General features: G+C 36.1%; 1 protein-coding gene across 3 annotated transcripts in view; it reads right to left on the minus strand.

Annotated features, from left to right (window-relative positions):
* Nucleotides 1-20,443, minus strand: part of LOC123561963 (cadherin-23-like) — a 147,336-nt gene that overhangs the window by 9,609 nt on the left and 117,284 nt on the right. For 2 of the 3 annotated variants that reach the window (XM_053529787.1, XM_053529794.1), the window contains exons 31-36: nt 17,432-17,620; nt 14,804-14,821; nt 6,499-6,618; nt 5,267-5,402; nt 4,225-4,470; nt 88-368 (exon numbers count right to left, since the gene is read on the minus strand). In XM_053529787.1, coding sequence (XP_053385762.1) covers nt 88-368; nt 4,225-4,470; nt 5,267-5,402; nt 6,499-6,618; nt 14,804-14,821; nt 17,432-17,620 — 990 coding nt within the window. The remainder of the gene's footprint in view (nt 1-87; nt 369-4,224; nt 4,471-5,266; nt 5,403-6,498; nt 6,619-14,803; nt 14,822-17,431; nt 17,621-20,443) is intronic. The other variant, XM_053529799.1, reaches the window with a different exon arrangement.

Below are 20,443 nucleotides of genomic sequence, written 5' to 3' on the forward strand. Positions count from 1 at the left end.
CACTGCCCAAATTAAATGATAGACCAGTCCATTTTAGAAATATAGCTGGGTAAAGGTTAAAGTCTTGTAAAAGAGTAAATCACCTACCCTTAGTAATTGATGATCATATGGAACGTTGGCATTATTGTAATCTTCTGCCTTGATGTTAATATCAAAATAACCTCCGACGTAGTCTGTATAGTCGTTCACATCAATGACTACTGTTCCGTCATTCGCATTTATCCTAAATGCTGTAGGAGCATTTTGGGTTTTTCCATTCTTTGTGAAGTCTATGTTATCAATAAGATAACGGATACCATTGTTTGGAGGAAGATCAGAGTCAGTTGCCTCAGCTACTCCTACGTTTACTTCAGGGTATTGTAAAATAACTGGAAAATAATAAAGAAATAATTCCATTATTAGTGCAGCTAAGGGTTTACTAACTATAAAATCAGGCATTTTTGCATGGGGTTTATTTTCGCTTTTATACCATCACAACCTGTTTTCGTGAAACTTAACTCTGATGGAAGTCCTATTTTGTTATAAATAGTGAAATATATTGGCCATGCATCACAAATATTTTGCCATGCTTGTCAAAGTCCTACTTTTGAATTAGATTATGTTTATTTTGTACCTTGAGGAAGCCAAAAGTTGGTGAAAAATAAAGTGACATGTAAAATATTTCATACATGTGATCTCCCGCGCGGGAGGGTCAAAATCCCGATTTTTTCACCTTGCCTTCCGTCTCCCGACCAGAACCATAATTCTCCCGCTTTTCACAAAAAAAAAAAAAAAAAAAAAAAAAAAAAAAAAATCAGTATTATGACTGGATTGATAATTACCGAGGAGTGCAAAACATGTTTACGCAGTAAAGCAAAGTGTCACTGACTGTTGTGTATTATACATGTTTGACACACAGGTAGCTGGAGGAAAGAGTTGTTTTTCACAGGTGAATTTTGATAACATGATCGTTGTTTTGATAAGGGATTAGACAAGCAGGGCCTTTTCCATCTGTCTCACGGGGCCGAATATCTGCCCATTCTCAATGCTAATTAGGCTCCATTTTTTTTACCATATTGAAGCAAACAACTCCCAGTCATAGAAATAATTCCCAGCTGAAATGAATTTTTGATTATTCAAATTAATAAAATCACATAAATAATTGATGGAAAAACCAACCCATTACTATTTTTAGAACATGAATGTTACTTCCCCTTATGCAGGTACGCCATTTTCTTCCAATGTTTACCAAATTAATTTGCTAATAAAGTCGGACTTATTTCATTGAAAATTGAATGAAAACACACACTCATTTATTTGATAACATCGATCTACCTTATTTTGGTAAGGGTAAATACATGTTGATGCATTTCTGTTTTCTGTTTTTCATGTCAAAATCGTTAAAGATCAGTATTTTTATACGAATGTGGGTGGGGTAAGGAATTGACATAATTTATGAGTTGTGATCGGACCAATTTAGAGCTTCGTTTTTTTTTCAGTCCTCAAGTAGACTGAAAATGTTAATGCAATGTTCACCACCATTTCAGACCTATCTATAAATTGAGACTTTGTTTTCTGAGTGATTAACTCTGAATTAAAACTTTGCCAGTAAAAGGGGCATAATATAGTCAATAGCTTTGAATGTAACATAGATATTGGACATTATATAAGACTTTAACAAAAAAAAATGTATGTTAAAAAGTGGCATAACTCTGTCAAAATTCAAATCAGGAATTGTGGAGGATTGTTTCTTCTGGTGTAGACTTATGCATTATTGTGTGGCCTTTTTAAAATGTTGGATTTTTTCTTTAAGTTTTGTGTCCGCGCGCTTAATTTATGTCGATAAAAAACCTCCAGTTTTGAGACCCCAACTCCAGCTGAAAAATGGCAAACCTCCAGTTTTGGGATTCTGAACTTATCACATGTATGAATATTTTGTAGTTTTGACTACTTTTAATACCTATAAATAATTTGAGAATTAGGTAACTTTTTTAAGTGTTGCAAAAACATCTGATACTACCGTTTATAATTTCTCTTTTTCTCAGGCTATCTCGGCTCACCTAAACCTTGAATAGGCGGAAGATCAGGCATCCTGAATCCATTATCCAGCTTTTAACAATTGCTTTGCTAACAACCTATGGGTCATAGTTTTTACCAAATCTCAACGAAACCAATTTCGAATGTTTGTCAGATATGTTCAAAACGGATTCATTTGGGACCAACAACTAAGTCACTAGGTCAAAACACATAATACCTTTTTAGCACTAAAGAGACCATACTCATTACCTTTTCTATATTTTGTTTGTTTGTTTTGGGTTTAACACCATTTTTCAACAGTATTTCAGTCCTGTAACGGTGGGCAGTTAACCTAACCAGTGTTCCTGGATTCTGTACCAGTACAAACCAGTTCTCTGCAAATAATTGCCAACTTCCCCATATGAATTATCAGAGGTGGAAGACAAATGATTTCAGACACAACGGCTTTTATCAAATCGTCACGGAGAACATACACCATGCCCGGGGATTGAACTCACGACCCCGCGATCCGTAGACTAACGCTATCCATACAGGGCTAAGCGGGCGGGCTACCAGTTCTATATGGTCAGAATGTTTTGTCTGTATAAACTCTAGGTCAATTTTGAAATTGGGCATTCATGACATACATTCAAGACCTGCCCCCTGGTTATACATTCAAGACCTGCCCCCTGGTTATACAGTCAAGACCTGCCCCCTGGTTATACAGTCAAGACCTGCCCCCTGGTTATACAGTCAAGACCTGCCCCCTGGTCATACATTCAAGACCTGCCCCCTGGTCATACATTCAAGACCTGCCCCCTGGTCATACATTCAAGACCTGCCCCCTGGTTATACAGTCAAGACCTGCCCCCTGGTTATACAGTCAAGACCTGCCCCCTGGTTATACATTCAAGACCTGCCCCCTGGTTATACATTCAAGACCTGCCCCCTGGTTATACAGTCAAGACCTGCCCCCTGGTTATACATTCAAGACCTGCCCCCTGGTTATACAGTCAAGACCTGACCCCTGGTTATACAGTCAAGACCTGCCCCCTGGTTATACATTCAAGACCTGCCCCCTGGTTATACAGTCAAGACCTGCCCCCTGGTTATACATTCAAGACCTGCCCCCTGGTTATACAGTCAAGACCTGCCCCCTGGTTATACAGTCAAATTTTGTTCACTCGAACTCGGATAATTCGAACACCACCTTTTGCTCGAACTTGTCGTATTTAGGTCCCGGAAATATACCTGTTTAATAGTTTTTGTTTGATGGCTTGAACTAACGATTACTCTAATAAATTTTGCTGGTCTCAACAAGTCCGAGCGAATGAAGTTCGACTGTAGTTACATAATGCGTAACTAATGCTTTTAGCTTGTAAAAGGAATGATAATGATAGCTTGTGATGTATTTGCATGTGAAAACTCAAATAATGCAATTGCAATTACTGGGTAGTGAAAAAAAGTGACAAAATAGTAAAATCATTTAATCAACCACTTAAAACAAAGTGCTGATAAAGTACAGAAAATACAACTAGGATTTAAGACAAGAGCTGTGGGAGCACAACAATGCTGGACTATTCAACAACCTTGTCAACTGAATGAATATAAAGGTCGAAAAAGGGGCATAATTTTGTAAAAATGCAAAACAGACTTATTGAACCTGTGCATTGCATGTCCTATTTTCAGTGAACAAGTGCGCGACATTTCAATCCATTTCCATTGGTTGGTACTGAGATACCAGCTTACATACAAAAACTTAACTAAAAATTGCTAAGTTGAAAAAGCGCATAATTTTGTAAAAACACAAAGCAGAATTATGAACTGTATGTCTTATGTCTTATTACCATAGTGAACATCTGTGTGAAGTTTCAATCCATTCTCATAAGTTGCTACTAAATTACCAGCTTACATACAAAAACTTCAGCAAGAATTGCTAAGTCGAAAAAGGGGCATAATTTTGTAAAAAAGCGAAACAGAGCTATTGCATCTATTCAGTGTAAGAAAGTTTATTACAGTAAATAAATGTGTGAAGTTTTTAATCCATTCCAACAAGTTGTTACTGATATACCAGCTTACATACAGAAACCAAATCAGGATGCCGACAAGGACACCGAGACACAGGCTTGTTAATCAGCTCTGCCTGTTCTATGAATAGTCAAGCTAAAAATAGATATTTGTAGGAAAACAGCTTAAAAATCACTCATAGGAAGTTCGTAAATACTTCACCTGTCTTCACAGATGGTTTGTCGAACCTAGGTCCTTCGTCGTTAACATCCTTCACATTCACTTTAACAAACAACAATTTGTTGGTATTGTTCAGTGCGTTGAGACTCTTTTCAGTGTTCGGTACATTAGGTCTGGAAGCTTCTATGCACAGCATGTATTCTGCTAAACGCTCTCTGTCCAGTTTGTCCTTTGTGTAAATCTGACCGTTGTTCTGATTCAGGCTAAATATTTCAGTATTGTCAGGACCTTCAATAGAAAGTAAGACAAAACTTCTATAACTTTATGTTGATGATATTTTTCACCTTCTATCAAAGAGAGAATGTTCTCGTAAATAATCAAATGTAATCTTAAAACTTTGTTTCATATCAAAGACTCCCCATTCTGTTGTCATTTTAGTATCTGCACTTATTTTCTTATGATATTGTTTTTTTCTTCCAGACTAATGCCTAATTGGCCATCATTTTTCTGCAAGGACTATCTGGTATGCCAAAGCATAAGTGTGTGTATGTGTGTGTTCAGGTTTAAGGTTTTTTTCAACAATTTTCCAGTCATATAAACGATGGTGTCTACTTGTAGCAGTGAGCACAATGCCCAACTTTATAGTGCTGCCTCACTAGAAAATCATGCCGTAGACACGTGACATGATATCACACCCAGTTACATTATACTGACACCAGGCTGACCAGTCCTAGTACTATCCTCTTAATACTGAGTGCCAAGTGAGGCAGCTACTAGTATCAATTTTTTGTATTTGGTATGACTTGGCCAGGGATTGAACCCAGACCTCCAGCACTCAAAGCCAAAGCAAGAACAAACATTTATCTGCCAGTATAAAGCCTCCATGGTTGTTTGTATGATTTGCCGAAAAAGTGTGCACAATCGTGTATCTGCCAGAATGAAACCTCTATGCTCATTTGGAACTTAAAACTTGAACAAGCAAATTTCTATTTGACAAAAGCATCTGTAGCCATACAGTATTCCAACAGCATGACCAATCTTTACTGATGAACTAGGAGTATTTGACAAAAGGGAGATAACTTACAGTAGTCATTATTGATGAACCAGGAATATTTGACCTGGTTAAGAGGTGCACTGTCAAGGTCACAGGCCTCAGCACGGTACACATTTACAGGAGGGGGCAGTTCTTCATCAACATTTGTCATTTCTGGCACACTGTACTGAAAGCACAAAATGATCTTAATGGTAATAATGTGGCCTAATCTTGATACATCTTTCAAATTCTGTAAAATCATAAAATAATCATATCTTAGAAGTAACAAATCTGCAACAGTCAAAACTATACATATTATAAAATTTATAATACAGTCGACATCGTACTTGCGACCACCTCTATTAAGCGATTTTTGTATTAAATGACCGGTCAAAATCCCTCCCGAACGTTTTCAGTATATAGATTCATTCCATTAAACGACTTTTTTATTAAACGACTAGCGACCACATTATTGTAGTCCCGACATATACAATATTCGACAAAAGTATCTATTAAGCGACCAGTTACCAAAATTCTAACGGGCATTTCTTCATCTGTGTAATTAGCGAATACATTTTGCACGTGACTGAATGCAATTAACCTTTATATCAGTCGAACAGACAAACAATCTAGCCATAATTTTCACGGTTTGTGGACTTGGAAATGTGTTCACGATGTTAAAACAGATTTTAAAACCATACATGTATGTTCATAATGAATACAGTTACATTAATAGTTAAAAGTAACTTTTCTTTTCATCTGACTGAAATTCATTAAGAGACCATTCCATTAAGAGACCACTTCTTTGCAGTCCCTTAGGCGGTCTCTTAATACAATGTCGACTGTATAAAACTTGTAATTTTAGCAAGCTGTTTCACTGTTCATGGTGGAATAAGTAACCGCATAATACTATACAACTGCCTTGTTTGTTTAGTGGTTTCAAGTTGCACCAGCATACTTTAGGTAATATAAGGACGTTTGGAACCCATCTGGGCACTATTTTAGACGTTGGTAGAAATCACTTGGTATAATCTCTTCCTAATATGACCCATGGTGGACTGAAACTGACAAATGTTAGCTATAAAGTTAAAAAGATACTGTTTATTTTTTAAATGATGTTGCCACTTACTGTTTTAATTGGTCTGAAACTGAGACTGAACAGAGGTTTGTTTTCAATACAAAACATGCTTCAGACAGACGTTTAACTACAAAGTTAATGCCAAACTTAAACCCAACGAAAAGGAAGAAACAACACTTACATTATAAATGAAGGTTGTACTAACCTGTTTACCGGGACAGTCAACAAATGATGGTTGATTATCGTCAACATCAAGAACTTCTACAATCAGCAGGTACTGATTGGTTAAAGTATCGTTCTCTGAATCTGTTCCCAATATCAACAACTGAAAACAGTAATCATAACAGTTAAATAAGTAAACAAGATAGAAACTTTTTAAAATATATGATAACACTGCACTAGCTTTATTCAATTAAAAAGTGCCATGCATATATAAGTTCATGTGAATTTTTAATCAGTGAGGAAAGCCATGCTTAAAGTATATAAAAAATCACTATTGCCCTGCAAAAAAAGTCCCCATTCATACAGGGAAATTGTCCCCAACCATACAGGGTATTGTCCCCAACCATACAGGAAAGAAATTGTCCCCAACAATACAGGGATACTGTCCCCAGCCATACAGGGATATTGTCCCCAATCACATACAGGGAAATTGTCCCCAACCATACAGGGTATTGTCCCCAACAATACAGGGATACTGTCCCCAGCCATACAGGGATATTGTCCCCAATCACATACAGGGAAATTGTCCCCAACCATACAGGGTACTGTCCCCAACCATACAGAGAAATTGTCCCCAACCGTACAGGAAAAAAATTGTCCCCAACAATACAGGGATACTGTCACCAGCCATACAGGGATATTGTCCCCAATCACATACAGGGAAATTGTCCCCAACCATACAGGGAAATTGTCCCCAACCATACAGGGATATTGTGTCCCCAACCTTACAGGGTATTGTCCCCAACCATACAAAGAAATTGTCCCCAACTGTACAGGAAAGAAATTGTCCCCAACAATACAGGGATACTGTCCCCAACCATACAGGGAAATTATCCCCAACCGTACAGGAAGGAAAATGTCCCCAACAATACAAGGATACTGTCCCAAGCCATACAGGGATATTGTCCCCAATCACATACAGGGAAATTGTCCCCAACCATACAGGGATATTGTCCCCAAACATACAGGGAATTGTCCCCAACCGTACAGGAAAGAAATTGTCCCCAACCGTATACAGTGGGATAATTGGAAATTGTCAACCACCCAACCATACAGGGAAATGTCCACCATACAGGGATATTGTATCCCCAACCATACAGGGATACTGTCCCCAACCATACAAGGAAATTGTCCCCAACCATACAGGAAAGAAATTGTCCCCAACAATACAGGGAAACTGTCCCCTGCCATACAGGGATATTGTCCCCAACCATACAAGGAAATTGTCCCCAACGGTACATGAAAGAAATTGTCCCCAACAATACAGGGATACTGTCCCCAGCCATACAGGGATATTGTCCCCAACCATACATGGATACTGTCCCCAACATACAAGGAAATTGTCCCACCAACCATATGGGGAAATTGTCCCCAACCATACAGGGAAATTGTCCCCAACCACACAGGGATATTGTCCCCCAACCATACAGGGAAATTGTCCCTCAACCATACAGGGAAATTGTCCCCAACCATACAGGGATATTGTCCTCAACCATACAGGGATATTGTCCCCAACCATACAGGGAAATTGTCCCCCAACACATACAGGGAAATTGTCCCCAACCACACAGGGATATTGTCCCTATCCCCAACCATATAGGGAAATTATCCCCAACCATCCAGGGAAATTGTCCCCCAACCATACAGGGAAATTGTCACAGGAACTGCCAGAGGAATCACATTATTAATACTGAAATATTACAAAAAGCCTGCATATTCTCTGGATAAACATCCATGTCAGGTTTCATTGAAACATTTCTTACCCAAAGGATCTATCTTTTGCGACTGATGGACAGACAGACTGACAGATGAAGTGACAAAATAAAATGATCTGTATATTTTCTATATAGACATCTATTCATGTATCATTTTAGGTAAGATATCCAGTACTTTTTAAGTTATGACAGACTTAGTCATTTGTGTCCGACAGGACAGAATCATTAATATCTAATGTCCTTGTTTTGTCTGGTGGTTTTGCTTGCACACTTAACCCTATACAAAAAAGTTCTAAAAAACAAATTTCCACATAATTACTTTGTTTGATTGTTAAAATAATGGTAGTAAAATATATATTCGTATATGTATTGATCAATATAATTACACAACACATTTCTCTTTTTATATAGTATATGAAATCTGTCAAATAGAATCCATACAAATGAAATTAATAGGGGTGTCTGACCAGTGAGGAATCACAAAACACCATTTTCTTAAAAGTAAAATAATTATTGTAACCTTTATTTCAAATAATATTGCAACAAAAATATTTGAAACTCTGATGCAAGCAGACTGCACAAAAAGACCGTAAGACAAATGCAAACAGCAAGGTTTTCAACTAAAATGCAAATGGCGGATGTAAGCAAAGGGGCATCATCTACTAAAGCTGAGAGTAGTGTTACCTAAAGGCTGTTGGTGCTTGGCTTCATCCCTTGAGATGGAAATTTTCATTTCTGAATATTTACTGGATTCTGTGTGCCTAAACAGTAAGCGTATATTTAGATTCTGACTATCTGAATATTAAGTGGTTATTTGGACTCTAGCTGCCAAGACATTCATGTGCCTAGTCACTAAGTGATTAAGTTGGATGTTCTGCCTCCCAGTGGACATTAAGCATACATACTGAATCTGGTTGCCTTGACATTAAATGTATATGTGGAGGGAGTATGGTTTACAAGCTGTAAATAAATCTCTGATTAATAAATAAAAGCAAAGAAAGTGTTAACAGTGTCATCTTAGCAAAACTATCATATCAGCTTCTTTATGACACAACCTATAAATACTAGCTCCACATCTTTTTGGAGGTGAGTTGAATTAAGAGTCAATGACCCTTCGCAGGTGGCACTAATTAACTGAAGATGTAAATAAAGAGAGCTGCCAAGTTGATTCCATATGTGACCATTCTGAACCATGGGTAACACATTTCCACTTAACATGATTTTATCTTACATATAAGAAGATCAACTTGCAGAAGAATTGGGTATAACTTCACTGATTTTCAATGTCCTTATGTTAAGAAATATGTTTCCTCTCAATATCAACCATATACGGTAATAATTTCTGAATGGAACAGTATTGTTCATTTATTTAAATAAGGCTTAAAATTAAAACTAATTTAGAAAATATACAATCAACTTTCTTGCTTTGTATAAGCTTTCCATTTAGTTCTGGTAATTAGCACCATCTCAAAAGTTCTATTACCTCCATCGCAAAAGTTTTATTACCTCATTCTTCAACTCAGCTCCAACAGTTGGAGGCCAGTGTTTCCAGGCCCTGTTATACCGTGATACAACAGCTTTGTGCAAAGGTGACAGTACTTTGTTGAAGAAAACCATAATGACAAAATAATACAAGCTAAGATACAAAATGGACAATAATATTAATAATATATTGGCAAGAATTTATGGTAATCTTACTGAAATGCATCTTAACCCTTATCATGCTGGACATGATTGATTCTGCCATTGCAACCAGTGTTAATCATGATCAGCCTGCACATCCATGCAGTATGATCAAGATCTGCACTGTTCACTATTCAGGCAGTACTTTTTTGGTAAGCCCCCCTGCCAACAGTTAATGGTACTGTCCAAACTGAAAGATGGACAAGTTCATTATAGAAATTTAGCAGGGTACGGGTTAACTCAACATTTTTACAGAATTAGAATATCTTCACAGTACAGTGTCATAGCTTCTATATTTTGTAATGGTTTTCCTTGGAAGTGCAGTAACTATACAAATATTTCAAGTGATAACTCTAATAGCTGTAATATATACGAAGCCAACAGAACAATCAGACAAACAAAACATTTTCACATCATTTATAGATAATTTATTTACAAATTATCTTTTATCAAAGATGAACAAGAGGACCATGATGGTCCTGAATCGCTCACCTGTCCCCACATGAACTGATTATGATGTCGTTTTTACTATTATTTGACATAGTGAGATAGTTTTTGAGCTCATGTGACCTAGTTCTGTACTTGACCTAGATATCATCAATATAAAAATTCTGTGCAATTTTCATCCATTGAAAAATATGGCCTCTAGAGAGGTCACAAGGTTTTTCTATTTTTAGACCTACTGACCTAGTTTTTGAATGCACGTGACCCAGTTTCAAATTTGACCTAGATATCATCAAGGTGAACATTCTCACCAATTTTCATGAAGATCCCATGAAAAATATGGCCTCTACAGAGGTCACAAAGTTTTTCTAGTATTTTTTTTTTTTTTTTTTTTTTTCGGGCTCCCTATTAGGATAACCCCATTCATTTTATAAGGTAAGAACATTAACAAGACAATAACATAGAAGAAGACATTAAATTACCAATTCTTACAAAGATTTGAATAATAAATTCAGTAATTAAAGATAATAGTTACTTCGCCAGTGAAATAGAACTTGTTCGAAACGAAATGACAAGTAAAATTTGACGAAGTTTCTTTTGACTAAATGTTTTCAGGCTTACAAATATCTTATCGTACATGATTCAGAATTAAGTTTCATTTCAACAATTAACTAGCTGATATTTCAGAGAAAAAAATCACAGTTTAATGACTCTAAAGTAATAACATAAACATGTCATTAATATAAGTTTCAATAAATACAAAACGAAAGGAAAGAAAATACATTAAAAATCAAGATTTGTGGCATGCAATCCAAGATCTTCGTTGTACTTGAAAATCGTTATTTTTCAATGATGATGCACTCTGACATATATACAAAAAAGTTTTTATAATGGTATTTGTATACCACACATATGGTATATAAATGTTGACTTGTTTTTCTAGTATTTGACCTACTGACCTAGTTTTTCACCACATGTGACCCAGTTTCGAATCTGATCTAGATATCATCAAGATAAACATTCTGACCAATTTTCATGCAGATCCCATGAAAAATATGACCTCCAGAGAGGTCACAAGGTTTTTCTATTATTTGACCTAGTTTTGGACCGCATGTGACCCTGTTTTAAATTTGACCTAGATATCATCAAGGTGAATATTCTCACCAATTTTCATGAAGATCTCATGAAAAATATGGCCTCTACAGAGGTCACAAAGTTTTTCTATTATTTGACCTACTGACCTAGTTTTTGACCGCATGTGACCCAGTTTCAAACTTGACATAGATATCATCAAGATAAACATTCTGACCAATTTTCATGCAGATCCCATGAAAAATATGACATCTTGAGAGGTCACAAGGTTTTTCTATTATTTGACCTAATGACCTAGTTTTGAAGCACACGTAACCCAGTTTCAAATCTGACCTTGATATCATCAAGGTGAACATTCTCACCAATTTTCATGAAGATCCATTGAAAAATATGGCCTCTAGGGAGGTAACAAGGATTTTCTATTTTTAGACCTACTGACCTAGTTTTGGACCACACATGAACCAGTTTCGAACTTTAGATATCATCAAGATGAACATTCTGACCAATTTTCATGCAGATCCCATGAAAAGTATGGCCTCTACAGAGGTCACAAGGTTTTTCTATTATTTGACCTACTGACCTAGTTTTGAACAAGACGTAACCCAGTTTCAAATTTGACACAGATATCATCAAGATGAACATTCTGACCAATTTTCATGCAGATTCCATGAAAAATATGACCTCTAGAGAGGTCACAAGGATTTTCTATTATTTGACCTACTGACCTAGTTTTTGACCGCAGTTGACCCAGTTTCGTACTTCACCTAGATATCATCAAGATGAACATTCTGACCAATTTTCATGCAGGTCTAATGAAAAATACAGCCTCTACAGAGGTCACAAGGTTTTTCTATTATTTGACCTACTGACCTAGTTTTGGACCGGACGTGACCCAGTTTCAAACTTAACCTAGATATCATCAAAATAAACATTCTGACCAATTTTCATGCAGATCCCATGAAAAATATGACCTCTAGAGAGGTCACAAGGATTTTCTATTATTTGACCTACTGACCTAGTTTTTGACCGCAGTTGACCCAGTTTCGAACTTGACCTAGATATCATCAATATGAACATTCTGACCAATGTTCATGCAGGTCTAATGAAAAATACGGCCTCTACAAAGGTCACAAGGTTTTTCTATTATTTGACCTACTGACCTAGTTTTGGACCAGACGTGACCCAGTTTCAACTTGACCTAGATATCATCAAGATAAATATTCTGACCAATTTTCATGCAGATCCCATGAAAAACATTACCTCTAGAGAGGTCACAAGGATTTTCTATAATTTGATCTACTGACCTAGTTTTTGATCGCAGTTGACCCAGTTTCAAATCCGACCTAGATATCATCAAGATAAACATTCTCACCAATTTTCATGAAGATCCATTGTAAATATGGCCTCTAGAGAGGTCACAAGGATTTTCTATTATTTGACCTACTGACCTAGTTTTTGACCGCATGTGATCCAGTTTCGAACTTGACCTAGATATCATCAAGGTGAACATTCTTACCAACTTTCATAAAGATCCTACGAAAAATGTGACCTCTTGAGTGGTCACAAGCAAAAGTTTACGCAAGCAGGGACACACGCACGGACGGACGACGGATGCTGCACGATCACAAAAGCTCACCTTGTCACTATGTGACAGGTGAGCTAAAAATCAAAACATGTGCATTCACTTGACCATCAAACTTGTAGTACCCATATTCACCAGCTTTTACAGAAATACACCCACAGTAAAAACACTTAATAACAATGTGTAATTTCAATTTTCACAAATATTCACCCTGTTAAACACATTAAACCTTTAGTGCATCGAGGGGTTACAGTTTTGTTTGATATCAATTTTTTTTGTCATAGATACAGAAGAAAGTCAGTATCTCAATCTTCTCACAAATTCTAGCTATCTTGAAAACATTTTCATGTCTCATCCCAAAAACACATGCACAAAATATCATTTTAAGTCAAATTTATTGTCTTCTTAAAGTAAAATGTTCGATTCTCTGGAATTCGAGATACCGAGTTTCAACTGTAAGGTAAATGTCGTTTTCAAGGGCAGATAGCTCTTTCAATACCAGTGACCTATGACTTTTATTGCATACCTTTGTTTCTTAGATGATTGTCCTTCAATATCCAAAAGTTTGAAGAAATTCTATTATTGGGAAAAATTTTGCCCATCTTATATACTGAGACTTTAGTGTATGTCTTTAACAGGGGAAATGATCAATTCATCAAAATAGTATCAGCATATCTGTCACAAAAATATTTATGCATAAAAGTGCTATGTGCATGATATTTATGCATCAAAGAGATACATTCGACAAATAGCACCTAGATGCAGGTCTTGATTTTTCTAATTCAATTGCAAAAAGTGCTTTTCGACAAAAGGGGCCATAACTCATGACTGTATGAAGAGTCTAGTTAAATAATTTATATATCTGTATATAGTATAATAAAGAGATATATTCTTTACAGTAAGCTACAGTACACTGTCTGCAGGATCTCTACCCTTTAAGGTAGTTCTGCAGATTTGGATCAAACTTTTTTCTACGATGTAGAATTTGATTAAACTGATTTTTCGAAACTTCAGAATATACACAGAAAATTAGGCAAATAAAAATGATAGGGTCGTGTGCTTGATTTTTTGCTAGACCGATTTGAAAAATATGGACATCACATGGTCTATAATTTGGTGAAATAAAATGTATATGTCCGTGTGCTTATTTTTGAGATATTTGACCATGATTAAAGTGAACTGGACATTTCACGCTAATTTTAAGACATTATTTTGAAATATTTAACGTGTCATATGTTTTCACATCATATTTTGACTTTAGAAATAAAGTAACATTGCCATTTAAATAAATTAACTCACAGGTTGTCATTAATTCATAAAAAGATTTTCATTTCCGTACGCTGAATCTAGGCTTTATTCTACGTTTTCCGGATAAATGACATTACGCCATCACTTCCGGTTTATCAAACGTGCAGAACTACCTTAAACACGGATTTCTTGAAATCATGGACAATACATGTAACACCTTTATGCACTAAGAGGTTGCTAAGTGCATTTTCCCTAACTCATTCCCATAACCTACTCATTCACCTATGCATACCCTTTATCCAAAACATTCACCCTGTTTCTGTTACTTAAAATCATTTCACTTTGTTTTGCCAAAAATACATTTAGAATATGACATATTCTATGACACATCTAAGGAACATGAAGAAAACACACTTCTATGATAACATGAAAGAAAAGAATAAAGTGATATTGTAAAAGATTTATAAAAAAACAAAAAACACCAGCGCACACAAAGTATAAACACATTGTTGTTTAGCACTTACTGTCAATTCAGCATCGCCCTGTGTTTATTTTTTAACATAATATTTAGCATATACACAATAATATGGCATGGTTCATAAAGAAAGAAGGTGGCCATTCAAATATTCTATATCTTATGGGATATAGATACAAAGTGAAATCATGTTTTTTTAAAAAAGAAAACATGATGAATTAAGAATCACAAAAACAGACATGACAGATTCTGTGTTTATTTTACAATTCTGTACTTTATACTTGAAAAATGTTAAGCTGATATAGAGTCTTGAAAATGAAACCCTTGGTCATTTGGAATTGAAGATACCAAGTCTCAACTATAATACTCTTACTTTTGGGTACCAAAACTTACAAATCATTAAGTTTGTATTAAACTGATGAACATGTTTAATGAATTTTCACTGCTTCAGTGTCAATTCAAAAAAAGAATACATATGATGGCCCTAACATGGATAATTAAAAAAGAAATGATGTCAACGTGAAAAAACAACAACACAGAGTTCTCGTGCATTTCATGGAAATTTAATGACACTGAGGGACACTATATTCATTGTTACTTCTCACATATTTTATGCTACAATAGCATTAGTGCATGTTCATTCCATGTTATAACATCTTCATAATCCCGAGGGAAACTTTGGTACCAACCAATCCTGAGGAATTTTGAATGTTACAACACAAATAAACACGACTGTGCTATCCCTACACTGAAAATCAGTAACAAATCTCTGGACATAAATCTGGTCATCAAGTGTGTAGTATTTCTTACTCTGAACCACGATTATATTCAACAAGAGCTGTCAGAGGACAGCTGGGCTGCTCGATTATTCAAAACTTGTCACCAAAATAGTTAAAATAATGAAAATGTTATTTTGCAATGCTTAATGAGATAAATAAAATCTGGAAAGTAGATCCCTCAGAAGCACCGAGAACAAGGTAAACAGCGAAAATTGCAGACTCGGTTTGATTCTGTTCATGGGCAGTATAAATGGAAAATGCAACACTGACCAAGCCCCCTAGCACCGGCTTAAGCAGTATTCAATCTTCATATCTAAATGAGTTGAAATCAATGATCCCGAAGGAAAAACTGGTAAGTTAAAAAAGGGGCATAACAGAGTTATGGAACATATAAAGTGCTTGCCAGATTAGCACAGGGAACAAGTGTGTGCAGTTTCAATCCATTCCCAAAAGTGGCTACTGAGATACAAGCTAAATCAAAAATTGCTAAGTCAAGGAAAGGCATAACTTTGTAAAACCTGAACATTGCAGGTAAGATTATAACTAGGAACAAGTGTGTTAAGTTTCATTCCATACCGGCAAGTGTTTACTGACAGGCTCCCTTTTCTTTGCACAGTCGAGCCAAAAAACAGACAATAATTAACAGCTTTTTTCAGTAGGCATACAAGGCAAGGTGCTATGTTTTAGAAATTACAAAACAACATTAAGTAGGAAAAATCTGAAGAAGCAAAAAAAAAAAAAAAATGCAGTTTCTTACAGTAAAAATATTTGGCAAGTGCTAAAACAGAAACAATTGCACTATTCAAACATAATAAACTATTAATAAAACCATCATCTTTTTTAAGTTTTACATTTCAGTAAACACCCCTTTGAATAATAAGTGGTACTGCCCAAACTGAATGATGGACCAGTCCATTTTAGAAATTTAGCAGGGTAAAGGTTAAGTAACAAAATCACCTTCTGTATTATAAAATCACTGTTTGCATCTATAATGTGTATTGACAAACACTTATAAAAAATTGCTTATTTTGTGTTACAATGTTACTGAACTTGTCCATGTCTTTTTTTTCTTGATTTGGCATTTTAAGATAGTGTGTTCATAATACCACCAGCTTCAATTTAAAGAAAGATAATTTAAATTTGGCCAAAATCTGGAGGTCAGTGCCTTTAAAAATTCAGTAACAACAAGAGCTGTCACTACTGGTGACAAATGCCCCCGAAGTAGGCCCAAGAATGCCACAGTTGTATGCGCAAAAAATCACATATCTTTTTATGACCTTGACCTAAGAGGCCTCGGTCATAAGTGTGACACATCTTCTCAATATAGTTGACATTTGTGTCAAATTATTTTCAAATCCCTTGAGTGTGACCTTGACCTTGGAGTCATGGGTCTGGGTCTTGCGCATGACACGTCGTCTGATTATGGTGAACATATATGCCAAGTTGTTTCAAAATCACTTTATGGATGGAAGAGTTACAGCTCGGACAAGAATTTACCGGATGCACGGACTCGCGCACGCACAGACGGACAGTGGGATTTTAATATGCCCACCTTTGTGGGCATAAAAATAGATGAATATTAATTGTTACCAAAATAATGATGCAATAACCAAATAGAACTGAAGGTGGAAATCACAATGATGCAACAACCAAATAGAACTGAATGTGGAAATCTAAATGATGTTAACAACCAAATAGAACTGAATGTGGAAATCTAAATGATGCAATAACCAAAGAGAACTGAACTGGAAATCACAATTATGCATTGACTGAATATAACTGAAGGTAGAAATCACAATGATGCAATGTTATTAAGATAACATCTAAACTACTCAGTGGTATATTTAATCATTCTAGACTGGAGAGGGTTATTTCTAAAAGAAGTTTTTTAAACTTACACTGTAAATTATTTGTTCCTCATAATCCAGTGCAACCTTGGTCTTGATTTCTCCATTGTTTGGGTTAATCGTGAAGCTATCATAGTCACGAAGAGCATCACCTGCTCCAACAAATGTGTAAATAATACTTGATGTAACATCAGCTGGGTAGGCTGTTAATGTAGCAACGGATGTGTTTGGTGGCTCATTCTGAAAATGTACAAAATGCAAAATAAACAATGTCTACATCTACGGAGATTCTCCCAACAATCAATTTCTGATCATAACTGGGAGGCGGAGGTGGAAATCACAATGATGCAATAACCAAATGGAACTGAATGTGGAAATTTAAATGATGCAACAACCAAATAGAACTAAAGATAGAAAATTTAATCACAATGATGCAACATTCAAATAGAACTGAATGTGGAAATTTAAATGATGCAACAACCAAATAGAACTAAAGATAGAAAATTTAATCACAATGATGCAACATTCAAATAGAACTGAATGTGGAAATTTAAATGATGTAACAATCAAATAAAACTGAAAGTAGAAATCACAATGATGCAACAACCAAATGGAACTGAATGTGGAAATTTAAATGATGCAACAACCAAATAGAACTAAAGATAGAAAATTTAATCACAATGATGCAACATTCTAATAGAACTGAATGTGGAAATTTAAATGATGTATCAATCAAATAGAACTGAAAGTAGAAATCACAGTGATGCAACAACCAAATGGAATCGAATGTGGAAATTCAAATGATGCAACAACCAAATAGAACTAAAGATAGAAAATTTAGTCACAATGATGCAACATTCAAATAGAACTGGATGTGGAAATTTAAATGATGTAACAATCAAAAAGAACTGAAAGTAGAAATCACAGTGACGCAACAACCAAATATAACTGAAGGTGGAATCACAATGATGCAACAACCAAATAGGACTGAAGGTGAAAATCACAATGATGCAACAACCAAACAGAACTGAAGGTAGAAATCAATGACGCAATAACCAAATATAACTGAAGGTGAAAATCTAAATGATGCAATAACCAAATAGAACTGAAGGTGGAAATCTAAATGATGCAATAACCAAATAGAACTGAAGGTGAAAATCTAACTGATGCAATAACCAAACATAACTGAAAGTAGAAATCATAATGATGCAATTACCAAACAGAACTGAATGTGGAAATCTAAATGATGCAACAACAAAAAAGAACTAGAGAGAGACTAGAAATGTGTCCATGGGACACAAATGCCCCCCACTACATGACAAAGGACAGGGGCCATAACTCCTACAATACTGAATGAATCCAGACGCAAAACCCCAGGTGCACAACTGCACATGCTGACCGACGTTCCTGTAGAGTTTTGTGACTCTACATCAAATACTTTCAGAGCTAGGCGCGACACAACACTAAAATGACCAATTTTTACAAAGTCAGGGGCCATAACTCCTACACAACTGAATGAATCCGGACGCAAAACCCCAGGTGCACAACTACACATGCTGACCAACATTCCTGTAAATTTTGGTGACTCTGGGTCAAATACTTTTGGAGCTACGCAAGACACAACATAAAAATGACCAATTGTTAATTAAGTCAGGGGCCATAACTCCTACACAACTGAATGAATCCAGACACGGAACCCCAGGTGCACAACTGCATATGCTGACCAACATTCCTGTAAACTTTGGTGACTCTAGGTCAAATATTTTTGGAGCTACGTGCGACACAACATTAAAATGACCAATTTTTTACTAAGTCAGGGGCTATAACTTCTACAAGACTTAATGAATCTGGACGTGAAACCTCAGGTGCAAAACTATACATGCTGACCAACATTCCTGTAAAGTTTTGTGACTCTACATCAAATACTTTCAGAGCTAGGCACGACACAACACTAAAATGACTAATTTTTACAAAATCAGGGGCCATAACTCCTACATAACTGAATGAATCCAGATGCGAAACCCCAGGTGCACAACTACACATGCTGACCAACATTCCTATAAAGTTTTGTGACTCTACGTCAAATACTTTTGGAGCTAGGCGCAACACAACATTCTTGGAAGGACAGATGGGTGGACAGACAAGGGCAAATGTATATGCTCCCCCCCTCCCCCACAAAAGAGGGGACATAAAAATTTAATCACAATGATGCAATAACCAAATAAAACTGAAGGTGGAAATCACAATGATGCAACAACCAAATAGAACTGAATGTGGAAATCTAAATGATGTTAACAACCAAATAGAACTGAATGTGGAAATCTAAATGATGCAATAACCAAATAGAACTGAACTGGAAATCACAATTATGCATTGACTGAATATAACTGAAGGTAGAAATCACAATGATGCAATAACCAAATAGAACTGAAGTTAGATATATATCACAATCGGATGCAAGAACCAAATAGACCTGAAGGTAGAAATAAAATTGATGCAATAACTGAATAGAACTAGAAAATGCTTTTGTAAAAAAGCGCATGTCTCCCCCAATGCAAAGTCCTATAGGCAAGAAGTCAAAAGGGGTCAGGAGTGAAAGTCAAAGAGACACTGATGGTTGGCTGCAATAGGGATCATCTACTTGGCATGTCCAGTCATCCCGCTAAATTTCAACAGTCTTGGCCTAGTGGTTCTCAAGTCACTGTTCAGGCTCCTGTGACCTTGCCCTTGGATCAAGTGACCTCAAAATAAATAGGGGTCATCTACTCTGCATGTCCAATCATCCTATTAAGTTTCAACATTGTAGGTCAAGTGGTTCTCAAGTTATTTCCAAAAAATGATTTTACATGAACAGGCCACTGTGACCTTGACCTTTAATAGACTGACCCCAAAATCAATAGGGGTCATCTACCCTGCATGTTCAATCATCCTATGAAGTTTCAACATTCTGGGTCAAGTGGTTCTCCAGTTATTGATCGGAACTGGTTATCAATGTTCAGGCCTCTGTGACCTTGACCTTTAACGGAGTGATCCCAAAAACAATAGGGGCCATTTACTCTGCAT

This window comes from Mercenaria mercenaria, chromosome 2 (genome assembly GCF_021730395.1).
Source record: "Mercenaria mercenaria strain notata chromosome 2, MADL_Memer_1, whole genome shotgun sequence".
NCBI lineage: Eukaryota > Metazoa > Mollusca > Bivalvia > Venerida > Veneridae > Mercenaria > Mercenaria mercenaria.